The sequence below is a fragment of the Sturnira hondurensis genome, unplaced genomic scaffold (assembly GCF_014824575.4).
Source record: "Sturnira hondurensis isolate 20B ecotype Veracruz unplaced genomic scaffold, ASM1482457v3 Scaffold0003166, whole genome shotgun sequence".
Classification (NCBI taxonomy): domain Eukaryota; kingdom Metazoa; phylum Chordata; class Mammalia; order Chiroptera; family Phyllostomidae; genus Sturnira; species Sturnira hondurensis.
The window spans coordinates 307,565-320,371 of record NW_028075797.1 but is presented as its reverse complement, the minus strand read 5'-3'; the positions used below and the strand labels follow the sequence as shown (position 1 = coordinate 320,371).

General features: G+C 46.6%; 1 protein-coding gene across 8 annotated transcripts in view; it reads right to left on the bottom strand.

The window, feature by feature from the left end:
* LOC118984013 (BTB/POZ domain-containing protein KCTD7) overlaps positions 1-12,807 on the bottom strand; it is a 97,595-nt gene that overhangs the window by 80,826 nt on the left and 3,962 nt on the right. For 4 of the 8 annotated variants that reach the window (XM_037041717.1, XM_037041718.1, XM_037041720.1 and 1 more), the window contains 2 exons: positions 10,381-10,559; positions 9,565-9,937 (listed from right to left, as the gene is read on the bottom strand). In XM_037041717.1, coding sequence (XP_036897612.1) covers positions 9,565-9,937; positions 10,381-10,559 — 552 coding nt within the window. Of the gene's footprint in view, positions 1-144; positions 1,881-3,021; positions 3,336-5,097; positions 5,109-5,640; positions 8,081-9,564; positions 9,938-10,380; positions 10,560-12,807 lie in introns of those variants that run through there. The other 4 variants (XR_005065848.1, XM_037041722.1, XM_037041723.1 and 1 more) reach the window with 4 other exon arrangements.

The following is a 12,807-nucleotide window of genomic DNA, read 5'->3' as shown; positions in this document are numbered from 1 at the left end:
GTTTAATTGATTTGAGAAAGAGGAAGGAAGGAAAACATCAATTGCTTCCCATATGTGCCCCAACTGAGGATCACACCTGCAACCTAGGTATGTGCTCTGACCAGGGATTGAACCTGCAACCTTTTGGTGTACAGGAAGATACTCCAAGTAACTGAGCCACCTGGCCAGGGCTCAGGGAGCTTATTTGAAAGGAAACAGACATAAGCAAAAAATAACTACTATTGGTGTCACTGAGTATGTAACATGTAAATTTGTGAATGATTTCAAAATACATCCTGAAGGTGGATTTAAGTACTTGGTGATGGATTGCAAGTAGTAGGTGAGGTAAGGAGGGGAGTCAAAGATGATGCTCACATTTTCCTTGACTGGGTGGATGGTGGTGACATTTCTTGAGACAGAGAAGATGAAATGAAGATATTTGGGGAGTGGAGGGGAAATAAGGAATTCCATTTGGATGTATTAAGTTTGAGGTAGCTAACAGATATTTAAGTAGCAGTATTGAGCAGATCATTAGATGCATAATTTGAGGCAGAGGAAAGAAGGCTGGGAAGGATAATAACTTGGGAGTCATCAACATAGAGATGATGTGCCAGTTATTGTCTCTTAGCTCCACTTCATCATCTCTGCAAAAATTGGGTTGGGACCTTTGAAAATGTTTCCTTTGCCAATTAGCATAGTATTAAACCTCTGTTAGTAGAGACCACTGGTGAGACATTGCAAGAGGGAAGATACTTTCCTTTGTGGTTCAGGTGCACTTGCTCACAGCTTCTCCAGCACCCAGCTCCTGCAGTGCGTGCTTGTCAGCAGCACAAAGAGGTCAACAGCTTTCCCCAGCTCTCCCCTTGGGTTTTGTAGTGGAGTGCCTCTGGCAAGACAGCTCCCATGAACGATTTCCCCCACACCCACCCTTCAGGGTAGTTTTCCAGCAAGGTCTGACAGCACAGCACTCCCTATGACTTTTCTGCCATTCAGTCAGCCATTGTCATGCCCTCTCCAAATGTCAGCTCGGGGTGTTCTTTCCTGGATCCTCTATCTCAGCCCTAAGGGTAGTGTCTGCTACTTATATGTGCTACTCCTATATTCTTTACAGTTATCGCTACTCTTTATTAGTTAATTCATCATTACTCCAGTACCATTATAATTGTTCTTAATATTAAAGATATAAATTGTTCAAATTAGCGTGCTGGTTTTTTCCTCCTAATACAAATAACTCTAAATACAAGTCAGGCAAGATCACCGAAGGAGACACAAGAGACTGATATCTTGGATATAAAGTACCAAGAGGTCTCTATGTTATTTTTCCATTTTGAATGGGTGAGGAAGTAAAGGCACATGTGAGATGAAAATAAGGAGGATCAGGAGCACGTGAGTACAGTTTGTTCTCCTGGCACACCACTCAGCCACTGTAAGAGGATGCAATTACTTTTTGTATCCACCTTGGGAAGCTCTGGGTTTTGGCTGGCCTCTGCTGCCGTTGTGTCCTACCTGCAGTTTGCAGTGGCTTCTCTCTGTCAGCTACGACCAAAGCAGGAATCCCTCTGCTGGCTTCTTGGGCTCTTGCATATGTAATGAAGCATCTTCTGAAGTCAAAATGTTTGAAACACATAGCCAGCCTTCACTGTATGAACCAAGCTTCCAGTTTGCCTCTAGACTTTGCATCTGTTGATATTGCAGCTCTTACATCCACAAGTGTTGTTGGCCTTGGCCAGTACCAGCATCAAGGAGATGGATTGTAGGAACAAGGGACAGACATTGTCTGTGCTGGTGCCTCCTTGCGACACTACCAAGGTGTTGAAGGTGCCATGGTGGTGTAAGACCAGGGCAGGGTTTGCAGCTATTGGATTGCTGGCTCCTTAGTGAGGGATCGGGGAACCCACCTCCTAAAACGACAGAATTGTCAAGTGAGGAAGCAGAGGGTCATGAACCACTAAGCCTCAGAAACCTGGAAAGCCTTGCCCCTGAGTGACACTCATGTCATACCTTGGTGGGACTTACCTGGAAATTCCACATCCAACCTTAATTCACAAATTCAGGTTAACCCTTGGGTGCTGCTGCCCTAAAGGGATCAGGATAGTCATCCCAACAGGGAATCACTGGCAAGGGTTCAGAATCACATGGTAAATCCCACCCCAAGGTATCCTCTGGGCTAAAGGCCCAGCTAAGGGAAGTGGTGGAATATTCCTGCAGATGACTACAGAGGGGACTCCTCAGTGTTCTGTCTCTCTGGACCAGTGGGTTTCCAAATAGAGCTGCACTTTGAAGAATAATGTTAGGCAGTTGGGTGAAACATTCCCTGAATGTGCCTGGAAGCAGATACATTCTTTCTTGATATGGGAGTGCTAAATGAATAATGCCACCCTCATTTCAGCTAATAGTGATGTGGTCAGCCACCAGGGAAGTTCATGTTTTTGTTAGGTAAACCCGGTTTTCAGGTAAAGTATTTCAGTTACCCCCTCCTGGGGTGGAGGAGGGTGAAACTAACTTGTCTGCTCAGTGGGTCCTGTGGGCACCCTCTGCTGCACTGTGGAGGTGGATCCAGAGCTTAGAGAGGGGTTAAAAATGCTCTCTGAAACCTAGCAGGCCAGATGAGAAAGCTTAAATGGAAGGCCAGGGATCCCAGTGCAGAAAGCACGTACTCACCTGAGAATAAGAGGCACAGTGTCCCTGCCACAGCAGGCTACCAGATGCTAATGATACATGACCACAAGTGGCCAATCAGCTATGACATTTCAAAGACAGGGCAGTCAGGAGAGAGGGAGGAGGTGGAACTGGTGTTGCGAGAGGAGGGAAAGCAAGCCCCCACAACATGCACACGTGGAGTGGGCCCCTGGGCAGACAGCAAGCCAAGGTGCAGCTGGCCATTGGATGTAATGCTGAGAAACACACTGATAAAGGCATGTATAGAGGTCGATACACACTTAAGCCCACTCCTGACACCATCCCGCTCCCTTTACAAAAATAACAAAGGTGTAAGATTTGACCCAACTTGTAAGTTTCTTCTAACAGACGTCAAGCTCCAAGTTTTGTGGTATGTTGGGGTTTTATTTCTTGATTTTAATAGTAACTGAAAGAAGTACGGGCACATTTATTCCAAAGATATGCTGGAGCCAAGTCACCTGGTGAAATCCATGAAACAAGAAAACATCAGGGTCTGTAATACATTAGACTTCTCTGAAGGTCATGGCTTGACAGGTGTAAATCAGGCTGCTACTGAGATCCCAGAAGGCTAGAAAATGTGCATCATAACGTGATTGTGGGCCCTCTTGTGAAGTGCTTCTGGATGGCTCAAGATGGTTCAATCCAAAGTCTTCCTCGCAGCTGTGTTGGAGTTCCTCCTGGTACACAATAGTCCTCTTACTGTTAGGTGGTTGGGGGAGGTGAAATCTCTGATCATGTCAGGTGTGCGTGGGAGAAGTCCCTAGCGGCCCCTAGCGGCCCCTAGCAGCCCCAAAATGGAAATGCCCTGTTCCTAAGGCTGCATTGACTGCAATTTTGTGTAGAGGGTGAGAGGACATTTTGGAGGGAAAGGTAAAAGTTGGATAATAGCCCTGTCAGTTTTTCCTTGTATTTAGATTTTAGAAGATATTCCTCTAAAGGGAAAAATGATGTACCTATTGTTCACAGCTAATAAGATCACTGTAGAAATAACTAGAGAAGGGTGGGGGGGGAGCACATAATTACTCAAAACAAGAGCTACCTTCACTGGCATGCTATGTATACATGTACTTCACTTAGAAGTTATGTTAGAAATAAAGTCTGGTAAAATAAATCAAAGAAAGATAAATACCATAGCATTTCACTTATGTGGAATCTAAAAAAATGAAATGAACAAACAAAACAGAAACAAACTCATAGATACAGGGTACAAAACAGAAACAAACTCATAGATACAGGGTACATCTTGCCAGATGGGAGGGGTTGGGGTGGAGGGGTGGGTGAAAAAGTGGAAGGGACTGAGAAATACCTACTGTCAGTTATCAAATAGTCACAGGGATGTAAAATGCAGCTCGGGAAGTATGGTCAATGACATCGTGACTACGCATGGTGTCAGGTGCGTGCCAGACTTCCTGGGGATCACTCACAAGGCACATAAATGTCTAGCCACTATGTTGTACACCTGGAACTAATAAGCATAAGCTCTGACTTTAAGAAAGAAAAAGTTAAAAATCATGTTTAAAAAATAGAGAAAGCTAAAGTACATGACGGGAGAAACAAAATGGTAAGGAGTCAAAGGACAGCAAGTTAAGTAAAAGCCAAAGGAACAGGCTGTAAGTTAAACAGAGCAAAATGCAAGTGTGTAAAGCTAGCTAAAAGGTCATCATCTGCAAAATGATGACAAAGGACACACAGGCAGAGCGGAGACCTGGAGTCCAAGGGCCATGAGCCCCAAGTCAGGCACCCAATGTCCCCTGAGCTAAACTAGGGTCTCCCACTCAATGATTCTCTCAACCTACCAGGGGTCCCTGAAGAAGGGCCATGACCCTGGGTGTACCTCCCAAGGTCAAGCTGCACAGCACATGTGTGTGATTAGTCCTGTAGGCTGCACGAGTCGGATTCCCTTGGGCTGTCTCAGATTATCCCACCACACAGTGTCCAGCCAGGGAGTCTCCACCCAGCTGCTAGGTCATCCTCCACTCTTGGGGGCCTCATCTATCTCAATGCTCCAGGCTACTTAAGACCACACGTCTAAGAAAATCTTCCTAGTATTCCTTCTAGAGTATTTGCTTTGTAAATCTTTATAGGTTAGGCAGGGTGAAACCCTGAGCCTCAGAGGTGGGACCGTGAGCTGCCAGGCAGAAGGGAGGGCCCTGCTGGTGAACACCCGTGAGGATTTCAGAAAAGGGCTCTGTGCTCTGCCACTTACTGCTTATATGCCCTTGGGGAAGTTATACCTCTACGAGCTTCAGTTGCCAATTTGTAAGATATTATTAGTGTATTATTACTATGTGAGTGTTGTACAGTAATTAGGTCAGGGAATACATATGGCACAGATGCTACAGTGTTTTTGTTTAAAAACTAGAATAACCAGGGAAGCAGTGGGAGGGTGGCACAGCTGCCCAGCACTTCAGAGCTCACGGGCTCACTTTCTGGGTGAATCTGTGACGTGACTCCAAGGGGCATCCTGATGAGGACGCTCACTAGCCAGGAAGGTGTCAAAACTCTGCTTTCAGAGGAAGGGCAACTGATACCCATTTTCCTCAAGGAAGGGTCTTAGCCACTGAGGCTTACATACAGTTAGAGCCCCTCATCTGCCCCGCAGTAAAAAGCAGCCATCCACCAGGAGGCGTTTCTGTCAGAGCTACTGACACAGTGGTGCACCGTACGAGTGACTGCAGCTGCGACATCATCCTCCCCCAGAGCCCCCTCAACAGAAGAGGGCAGACTGTCTGCCTAGGCATGCTCCTCCCTGGAACACAGTCAAGGCTGGAGCAACCACAGAAGGGGGTCCACGGGCCCATCCCCTCTAACTTCAAGTCAGGGTGGAAGTTCCTCTGCTAATCTCAGGGAAGAGCCCGTTTTGTTAAGTGTGGGATCCCTACACACAACACATTTTAAGGAGAAATGAAGACCTATTTCCTAGCAAAGTGAGGGGCCGAGGAGGGATGAGAGTAAGTCTCCAAAAAAGAAAGGCACAGCACCCAGGTTCTCATTGTTGACTTTAATGCCACGGGAGGGCACGGCGGCTCCACGCACCAAAGCATTCGCAGACAGCGATAGAAGAACATGTAAGTGTTTACTGTGTACAGAAACCCATACAGAAGACAATGCATTTGGGGACCTCCCACACTCCAGAGGCAACTGCCTGTTACTATACCCAGTCTTTGTTCCCACCTCCTCCAGGCCCCTGCCAACCCACCCTTCCCCCCATTAACATGTATATACATATGTTTCTTCCAGAATTCCAAAAAGTGCTTCTCCCACCCCAGCTCCCAGTACTCTGCCTCTGATGAATAAAGCCTCTTTTAAGGATCATGAGGCAGGGACCACCTTCCTGAAAGACCCCTAGCAAAATGGTGCCCAAGAAAGCTTAATCACTTACATCAGAACTAGACAGGAGGTACGCAGGAGGAGGACATTTGAATTTCTAACTGGGATCAAAATGCTTGGTGGGAATGGTTTTTGTTCTGTTGTGTACCAGCCTCTTCAGGATCCAGCAGAGACCAAGATCACACGCTCAGGCGCACCCCACCCACTTTGTGGCTTGCAAATATCAATTGCCTAGGCCTTCAATGAGCAATCCAGAACAGGAACACTGTTTAACACCTGACTAGCTTGAGGCCCAAGGCTCCGACAGCTCCCAGAACATCCCAAACTCCAGGAAGAAAACGGGAGCTTTTCAGAGCACAGCTGACTGCTTTCCAAACAATGAACACTGGACCACCTGGTGACCCTACCAGAGGTAAAGTAAGGATGGCGTCGGTTCCTCTCTTCTATGTACAGTTGCCCACAGAACTCCTCTACTGGCGTGATAAAATGTATTTCATGTGCTTTTGTTTGCATCTTTTTTGTTGCTATTAGTCCTATCCCCTAAAACTTTCACCTCCCCAATCAGTGAGATGGAACCTGGGAGAAAAGGTGCCCAAAGTCAAAAGGGAAGCTCCGCAGGCAGGCGCTCTGACCCACTGATGAGCACTGGGCTGTTTCACATTGGAGAATCTAGTCCCTTGTCAGGGTGAGGGAGGGGCAGTCAAGCTCTGGAACCTTCCTCCCTGGTCCAACCCTTCTAACACCCTGGGCCGGCCATTCAGAGTTAAAAAGGGGTCTGGCGGGGAGAAGCCATTTCCTCAGAGACAACCTGCGTTTGGAGGGCGCTGCCACAGCCCCCTACATCCAGAAGCACTTCGAAGACTGGTCTCAGCTTCTTACAAGAGAAGGGCGAAACAGGGCCGCTGAATTCTTTTACTATGTTTAGAAGGGGCTCTAAGCTGGATACCAGTGTCCCTGCTCTTCTGATCTACTGGCCGAGAACCTCGCTTCCCCACATATGGCACAGAGCACGCTACCTTGAGGACATCACAGGGGGAAACCGGGGCATCTCTACAGCATCCCTGCGACCCCAAGAAAGTCTTCCAGAGCCTGTGTTTGAGCAAACCTGCCTTTCCTCAAATACCAGCCACTCCCGGTTTTATAAGTCCCCTAAAAAACGAGGCACTGTGATGTGATGTGCTGTGCCGTGCCGGGGGTGGGAGGGGAAGGGGGTGTCAAAGCCAGATTACTGAAAGCAATGGGCTTAATTATGTGCTCTCTACTCACTTTCCCCTGAACAGCTTGCCTCAGTGTCTGTCAAAAAATGAACTTGTAAGTAGGCAGTTACACCAATCAGCGCGACTTAAATGAAAGACTTAACTGTTAGAACAAGGCGAGAGCCATGATGTTGGGCTAAAGCTGAAGCAGGGACATCAGCTCCAGGAAAGCACACCCACTGTGGATGAGAACAGTAGAGAGAACACGTATCTCGGAACCAGCACAACTAACTGTACTTTCCTCTTAGACCTCAGTCTGTACCTCTGCTCCTCTCATACAAGATACAATATAAGAGTGTAAAAACATGCCCTGGAATCTCCACTCCCACACAAGGGCCAGGAGGTCATTGCCCCAGAAAGGAATTCAGCCAAGGTCCCAGGGCTTGGCCTTCTCTTCCTCAGAAGGATGAAGACATTTTCAGTTGCCTCTTCCCTACCTCACCAATCTGTTCTTGTAAGGCTGAGACCAGTGAGGCTGTCTTCGCCAGCTTTTCACACGTAAAATAATCTCCCTACACAAACAGCTGGAAATGGTCAGGTACAATGTGAATAAAGGGAGAAGCCCTTACTGCAGCACACAAATGTTACATTCCCACTGCTGGTGCTGCACAGTCTTCCTTCAGGAGATGCAAGGCCACACCCTGACTAGCTGCCCCGGGCTGCAGACAAAGCAAGGAGAAAATGCAGTGGGAGCAGACCCCTGCAGATCTTTCTCTCTCTGAAATGTGGGCAGTGAAACATAATGGAGGTTTGCTGCTGTCTTTCTATAGCTCCTGAGATAGCTGTGCCTCTCTCTTACCCAGCCCCTTCTTTACTTCTTCAGGACAGACTCTCTCCTAGAAGCGGAATGTTAGTGGGATAAAGCAAGGTTTAAGAAGAGGAGGGGAGGACAGGGAGGTATAAGGGGATTAAATGGTAACAGAAACAAATACAATAAAGATTAAATTAAAAAAAAAAAAAAAGAGCCCTGGCTGGTGTGGCTCAGTGGATTGAGTGCTGGCCTGCAAACCAAAAGGTAACTGGTTTGATTCCCAGTCAGGGCACATGCTGGATTGTCAGCCAGGGCCCCAGTAGGGGGCGCACGAGAGGCAACCACACATTAATGTTTCTCTCCCCTTCTTTCCTCCCTCCCTTCCCCTCTCTCTAAAAATAAATAAAATCTTTTTTTAAAAAAGAGGGGGTGGTTCCACTGTGTTGTATAGCTGAAACTAATACAAAATAATATAGAATGTAAACTGTAATTGAAAAAAATAGTCACGGGGATGGAAAGTTCAGCATAGAGCATAGTCAATAATATTGTAATAACTCTATGGTGTCATATGGGTACTTTGTAAGGTAGGTAAATGTCTAATTACTATGCTATACATCTGAAATGGATTTAATATTATATGTCAACTATAATTGAAAAATAAAAATAAGTATTTTTTTTAAAAAGAGGGGGACCCCATCAAGGAGGTTCACCACAAACTGGATCCTGGGGGTATTCTGAGTCTCCAGGAAGGATGTTCAGCACAAAGATAACAGATGTAGATATCTACTACCTTGTGCCTCCGAATACAAGCCAGCCCTCTGAGAAGATAACCTTTCAAGCAAGGAAGGTTGGTGGAACATAGGAGGAGCCAAGGCCCAAAGCAGGGCTGTAAACATTGTGCTTTTCTAAGGCCAACCTGGTATATGTTTTGGCAATTATAGTTACCTCTCCAAAAAGTGGTGAATATGCTTATTGAGAAAAAGAGTCTTTCACATCTTAAAACAAAGCATGAGACTATTCTTGGGGAAGAGGGAGAGGAGATACTCCTTCCTCAGCCAGGGACTGCGGAGCGGCTACTTGGATAAATCCCCTATCATGTTCTATGTTTAAACCCATACACTGAGCACAAGGGAAGAACGAGGAAGGAATGCCCGAACAGGGTTCAGGAAGTGACTATACCTAAATTATTTTGGTGATGTGGTTCTAAAAAGGGCAGACACTCTCTTGCAAGGTCAAGAGAGTGACAAAACCTCTCTGTACTTCCTAGCTGCGCCCTAGCCAGCCAGACCCCACTGGCCGCAGGAAAAGACTGCCATGCCTGGAAGAAAGGCCAGGTGAGTGCAAGTACCAAGTCCCCACAGCCACAGCCCTGAGCCTGACCCCAAGGAACGGCAGGGGAGACTAACGCTGCTGCACCTCTGTCCACCGGAGCTGTGCCTCCGGACTCAGTCGTTCCCCTCGGTCGGCTCCGAGCAATCAGTAGCCCTTCTGGGGATCGGACTCCCAGAGCCACTAAGGGGAAAGGACACCTTCGCTGAAGGGATTCTATTCCCTACCCAGACTACTCACCACCATGTGATCTTGAACTCATAGATGGGGCGCTTGCAGTAGTAGTGGTTGATGAGGTGTTTGTCACACACCCCAATGCACTGGTGGTCCACGATGAGGCCCTGGGCTGAGAGGTCTGTGACCAGGCAGTGCAGCAGGTCATAAACATCAGCCACCGCCTCCCAGGGCCCGAAAGACACATCCACTTCACAGTGGTGCTCAAACAGCTGCCCGTCACTCTCGCTCCGCTCAAAGCGCAGAGAGTTGAGAAGAGGACACTCGTAGGGGGTGATGGGCATCTCCTCCTTGAATACACAGACCTTGAGCTTGGCAAAGCGGGCCTTCCGCTGTACTGCACGCAGCCGGGCAATCTCCACAATCCGCTCCAAATGGTCTACGGGGATGAACAAAGCAGCCATCACTGTGATGGGGGCTGGCAGGTAGGGAGGGAGGCAAGGCAGTGGGAGAGCAGAGAGAGGCCAAGTGACAGCAGGATCTAAGAGGGAAGAGACAGATTCCTGGGGGAAGGGACTCTGTGGGCCTATGCAGGATAAAGACTTAAAGAGGGATCCTGGTTCTCCACTGTGCAAGGATGGATGACGACTGTCCGTTTGAAATGTGATTTGACGACCACCCCTGGCAAGGCGAGCCCTCCTGAACCTGTATCTTCCCAGTGTGACCAAGAGGGAAGGGCAGAAAGGGAGTGGGATTCTCTTCCTTCTTGAGTAATACACATGAACCCTGGACTCACTTGTGCTGGTGGAGAGCTAGGCTCTGACAGACGCCTTGCAGCCCTCCTTCCCCTCCCCTCACTGTCCTGGGCAGCTGACCCCTCACCTTTGTAATAGGGCATGAGCCCCAGAAAGGCTTGGCGCACTTTCTCCCCTTTCAGTGGCTGCATGTTCTCCAGCTGCTCCAAGAGGGGCCCGATGGCGTAGTATTGGGCCTCTTTGTACACAGCCCGCACACGTTCCCGGGGAGGCAGGTCCCCCGAGCGCAGGAAATTCAGCACATCTCTGAGCAGGAAGAAAAGGGCGTTAGTGAGAAACAGCTAAGGGAACTGGGGCAGGGCCACATAGTGGTTAGAGCACAGAACCTGGAGCCAGAACGCCAGCTATGTAGCCTTAGGTAAGTAAACTTAACCTTTCTGTGCCTGAATTTTCTCGTCTGTAAAATGGGGGGAAATAAGACAACTATTCCATAACGATAGCAGGATTAAATGAACTGGTACATAAAAAGTGCTCAGAAACTACCGGTCACAGAGTAAGTCCTCAGTGAGTGTTAATAGTTCTTTTTAGCCATATCATTACTATAATTACAATTATCACTAGGTATATTCTGTATTATTGTTAGGTACATATGGGAATAATGAAAAGACATTACTAGTCTCTTCATACACAGAGTGGGGCAAAAGTAGGTTTACAATTTTGAGTACACAAAACACAGTTTATTCTTGTGTTATTATTTATTATTGTATTATTTTCTATACAAACAATTGTAAACCTACTTTTGCCCCACCCTGTATATATTTTAACTGAGGTAAATAATATTCAGTACATGGATGAATATACCCATACAACTACCACCTAGCTCAAGATACAGAACATTTCCATCTCCTTCAAGCTTCCTCGTGCTTCTTCCCAGTCACTTCTTCAGAGGCAACTACTCTATTGATTCATTTTGCCTCCTTTTTTTTTTTTATTGATTTGAGAGAGAGAACACCAATTTGGTGTTGCACTTACTTATGCATTCGTTGGTTGATTATTACATGTGCTCTTATCGGAGATTGAACCCACAACCTTGGCATATCGGGATGATTCTCTAACCAACTGAGCTACCTGGCCACGGCTGTTTCGTCTCTTCTTGAAGAAATTCATATAAGTAGAATCACACAGTAGATTCTCTTTTGTGTCTGGCTTCTTTCCCTCAACCTAATATTTTTTATATTTATGTTGTGTGTAATAGCAGTCTGTTACTTTGTATTGCTAAGCAGAATACCATTGTATGCATGTGTGTACTATAACTTATTTACCCACTCTCCTGTTGATGGACATTTGGACAGTTTGGGGATCTTAGGAGTAAAGCTGTGATAAACATTCCTATGTAAGACTTGCTGTGAACACATGCACCAATTTCTCACAGGTAAATATTAGTAGAATTGTTCGGTTGTAGTGCATGTTTAACAAAGTGATTGTAGTGTTTTACACTCCCACTAGCAATGTTGAAGAGTCCCACACCTATAAATCCATGCCATAACCATTATTCAGTAGCTATATAGAGACCAAATGCCTGAACCTAACATCTGAACAAATTGGTTCCAGAAATGAACAAAATCACATTCCACATTTTCTTTTAAAAAATTTCAGTTCTTGCCCTGGCTGCTGTGGCTTAGTGGATTGAGTGCCAGCCTGAGAACCAAAGGGTCACAGGTTTGATTCCCAGGTAGGGCACATGCCTGGGTTATGGACCAGGTCCCCAGTAGAGGGCGCTCAAGAGGCATCCACACATTGATGTTTCTCTTCCTCCCTCCTCCTCTCTCTAAAATAAATAAATAGAATCTTTAAAAAATTAAGTTAAATTAAAAATTCAGTTCTTTCAATTCCCTTTTCAGATTCTTTAGTGCTAAGAATAATCAGATCCATTAATGGAAGGTGTGGGAAGGACATTTCTGTAAGGATACGTGAGTAAACACTAAGATTAAGCTGTTACCTCTATAGTTAGTCTACGACCATAATGCTAACACTCACTTAGTATTAATCTGTATCAGCTAATATTTATGTGTTATCCCACTGAATCCTCTTAATAACATGGAGTAAGTGCCATCTTATGTCCATTTTATAAATGAGAGATTTGTGGGGCTCAAAGCAATTAAGGAACATCCTTGCTCAAGGAGCCACAGTTAGCCTGCGTGTAGTAGACACAGTCCAGACTGTAGTTCAAAGAGCTCTTCACTGATCACAACGCGAAACCGCCCCAAGCGGAGGCCCGAGCAGCCTCTGTGGTGGATGCTGGGGGCCAGCAGAGAAATTTATTCCACCAAATGCCCTAAATTCCTATTTTACTTTATCTGAGTCCTTCCCCAACTTCATCTGCTGATGATGAATCACAGGCCACTGGAGCCTAGCCATCTGAGGGTAAATGCCACAATATCCTGCTTTCTGCCCCACACCCTCACCCGGTCCAGCCACTCTCCAATTACAGCCACCGGAGCAAGGGCACATCCGCTTAAAGCCAGACCCTCTTCCCCCTCCCCACAATCCCTTC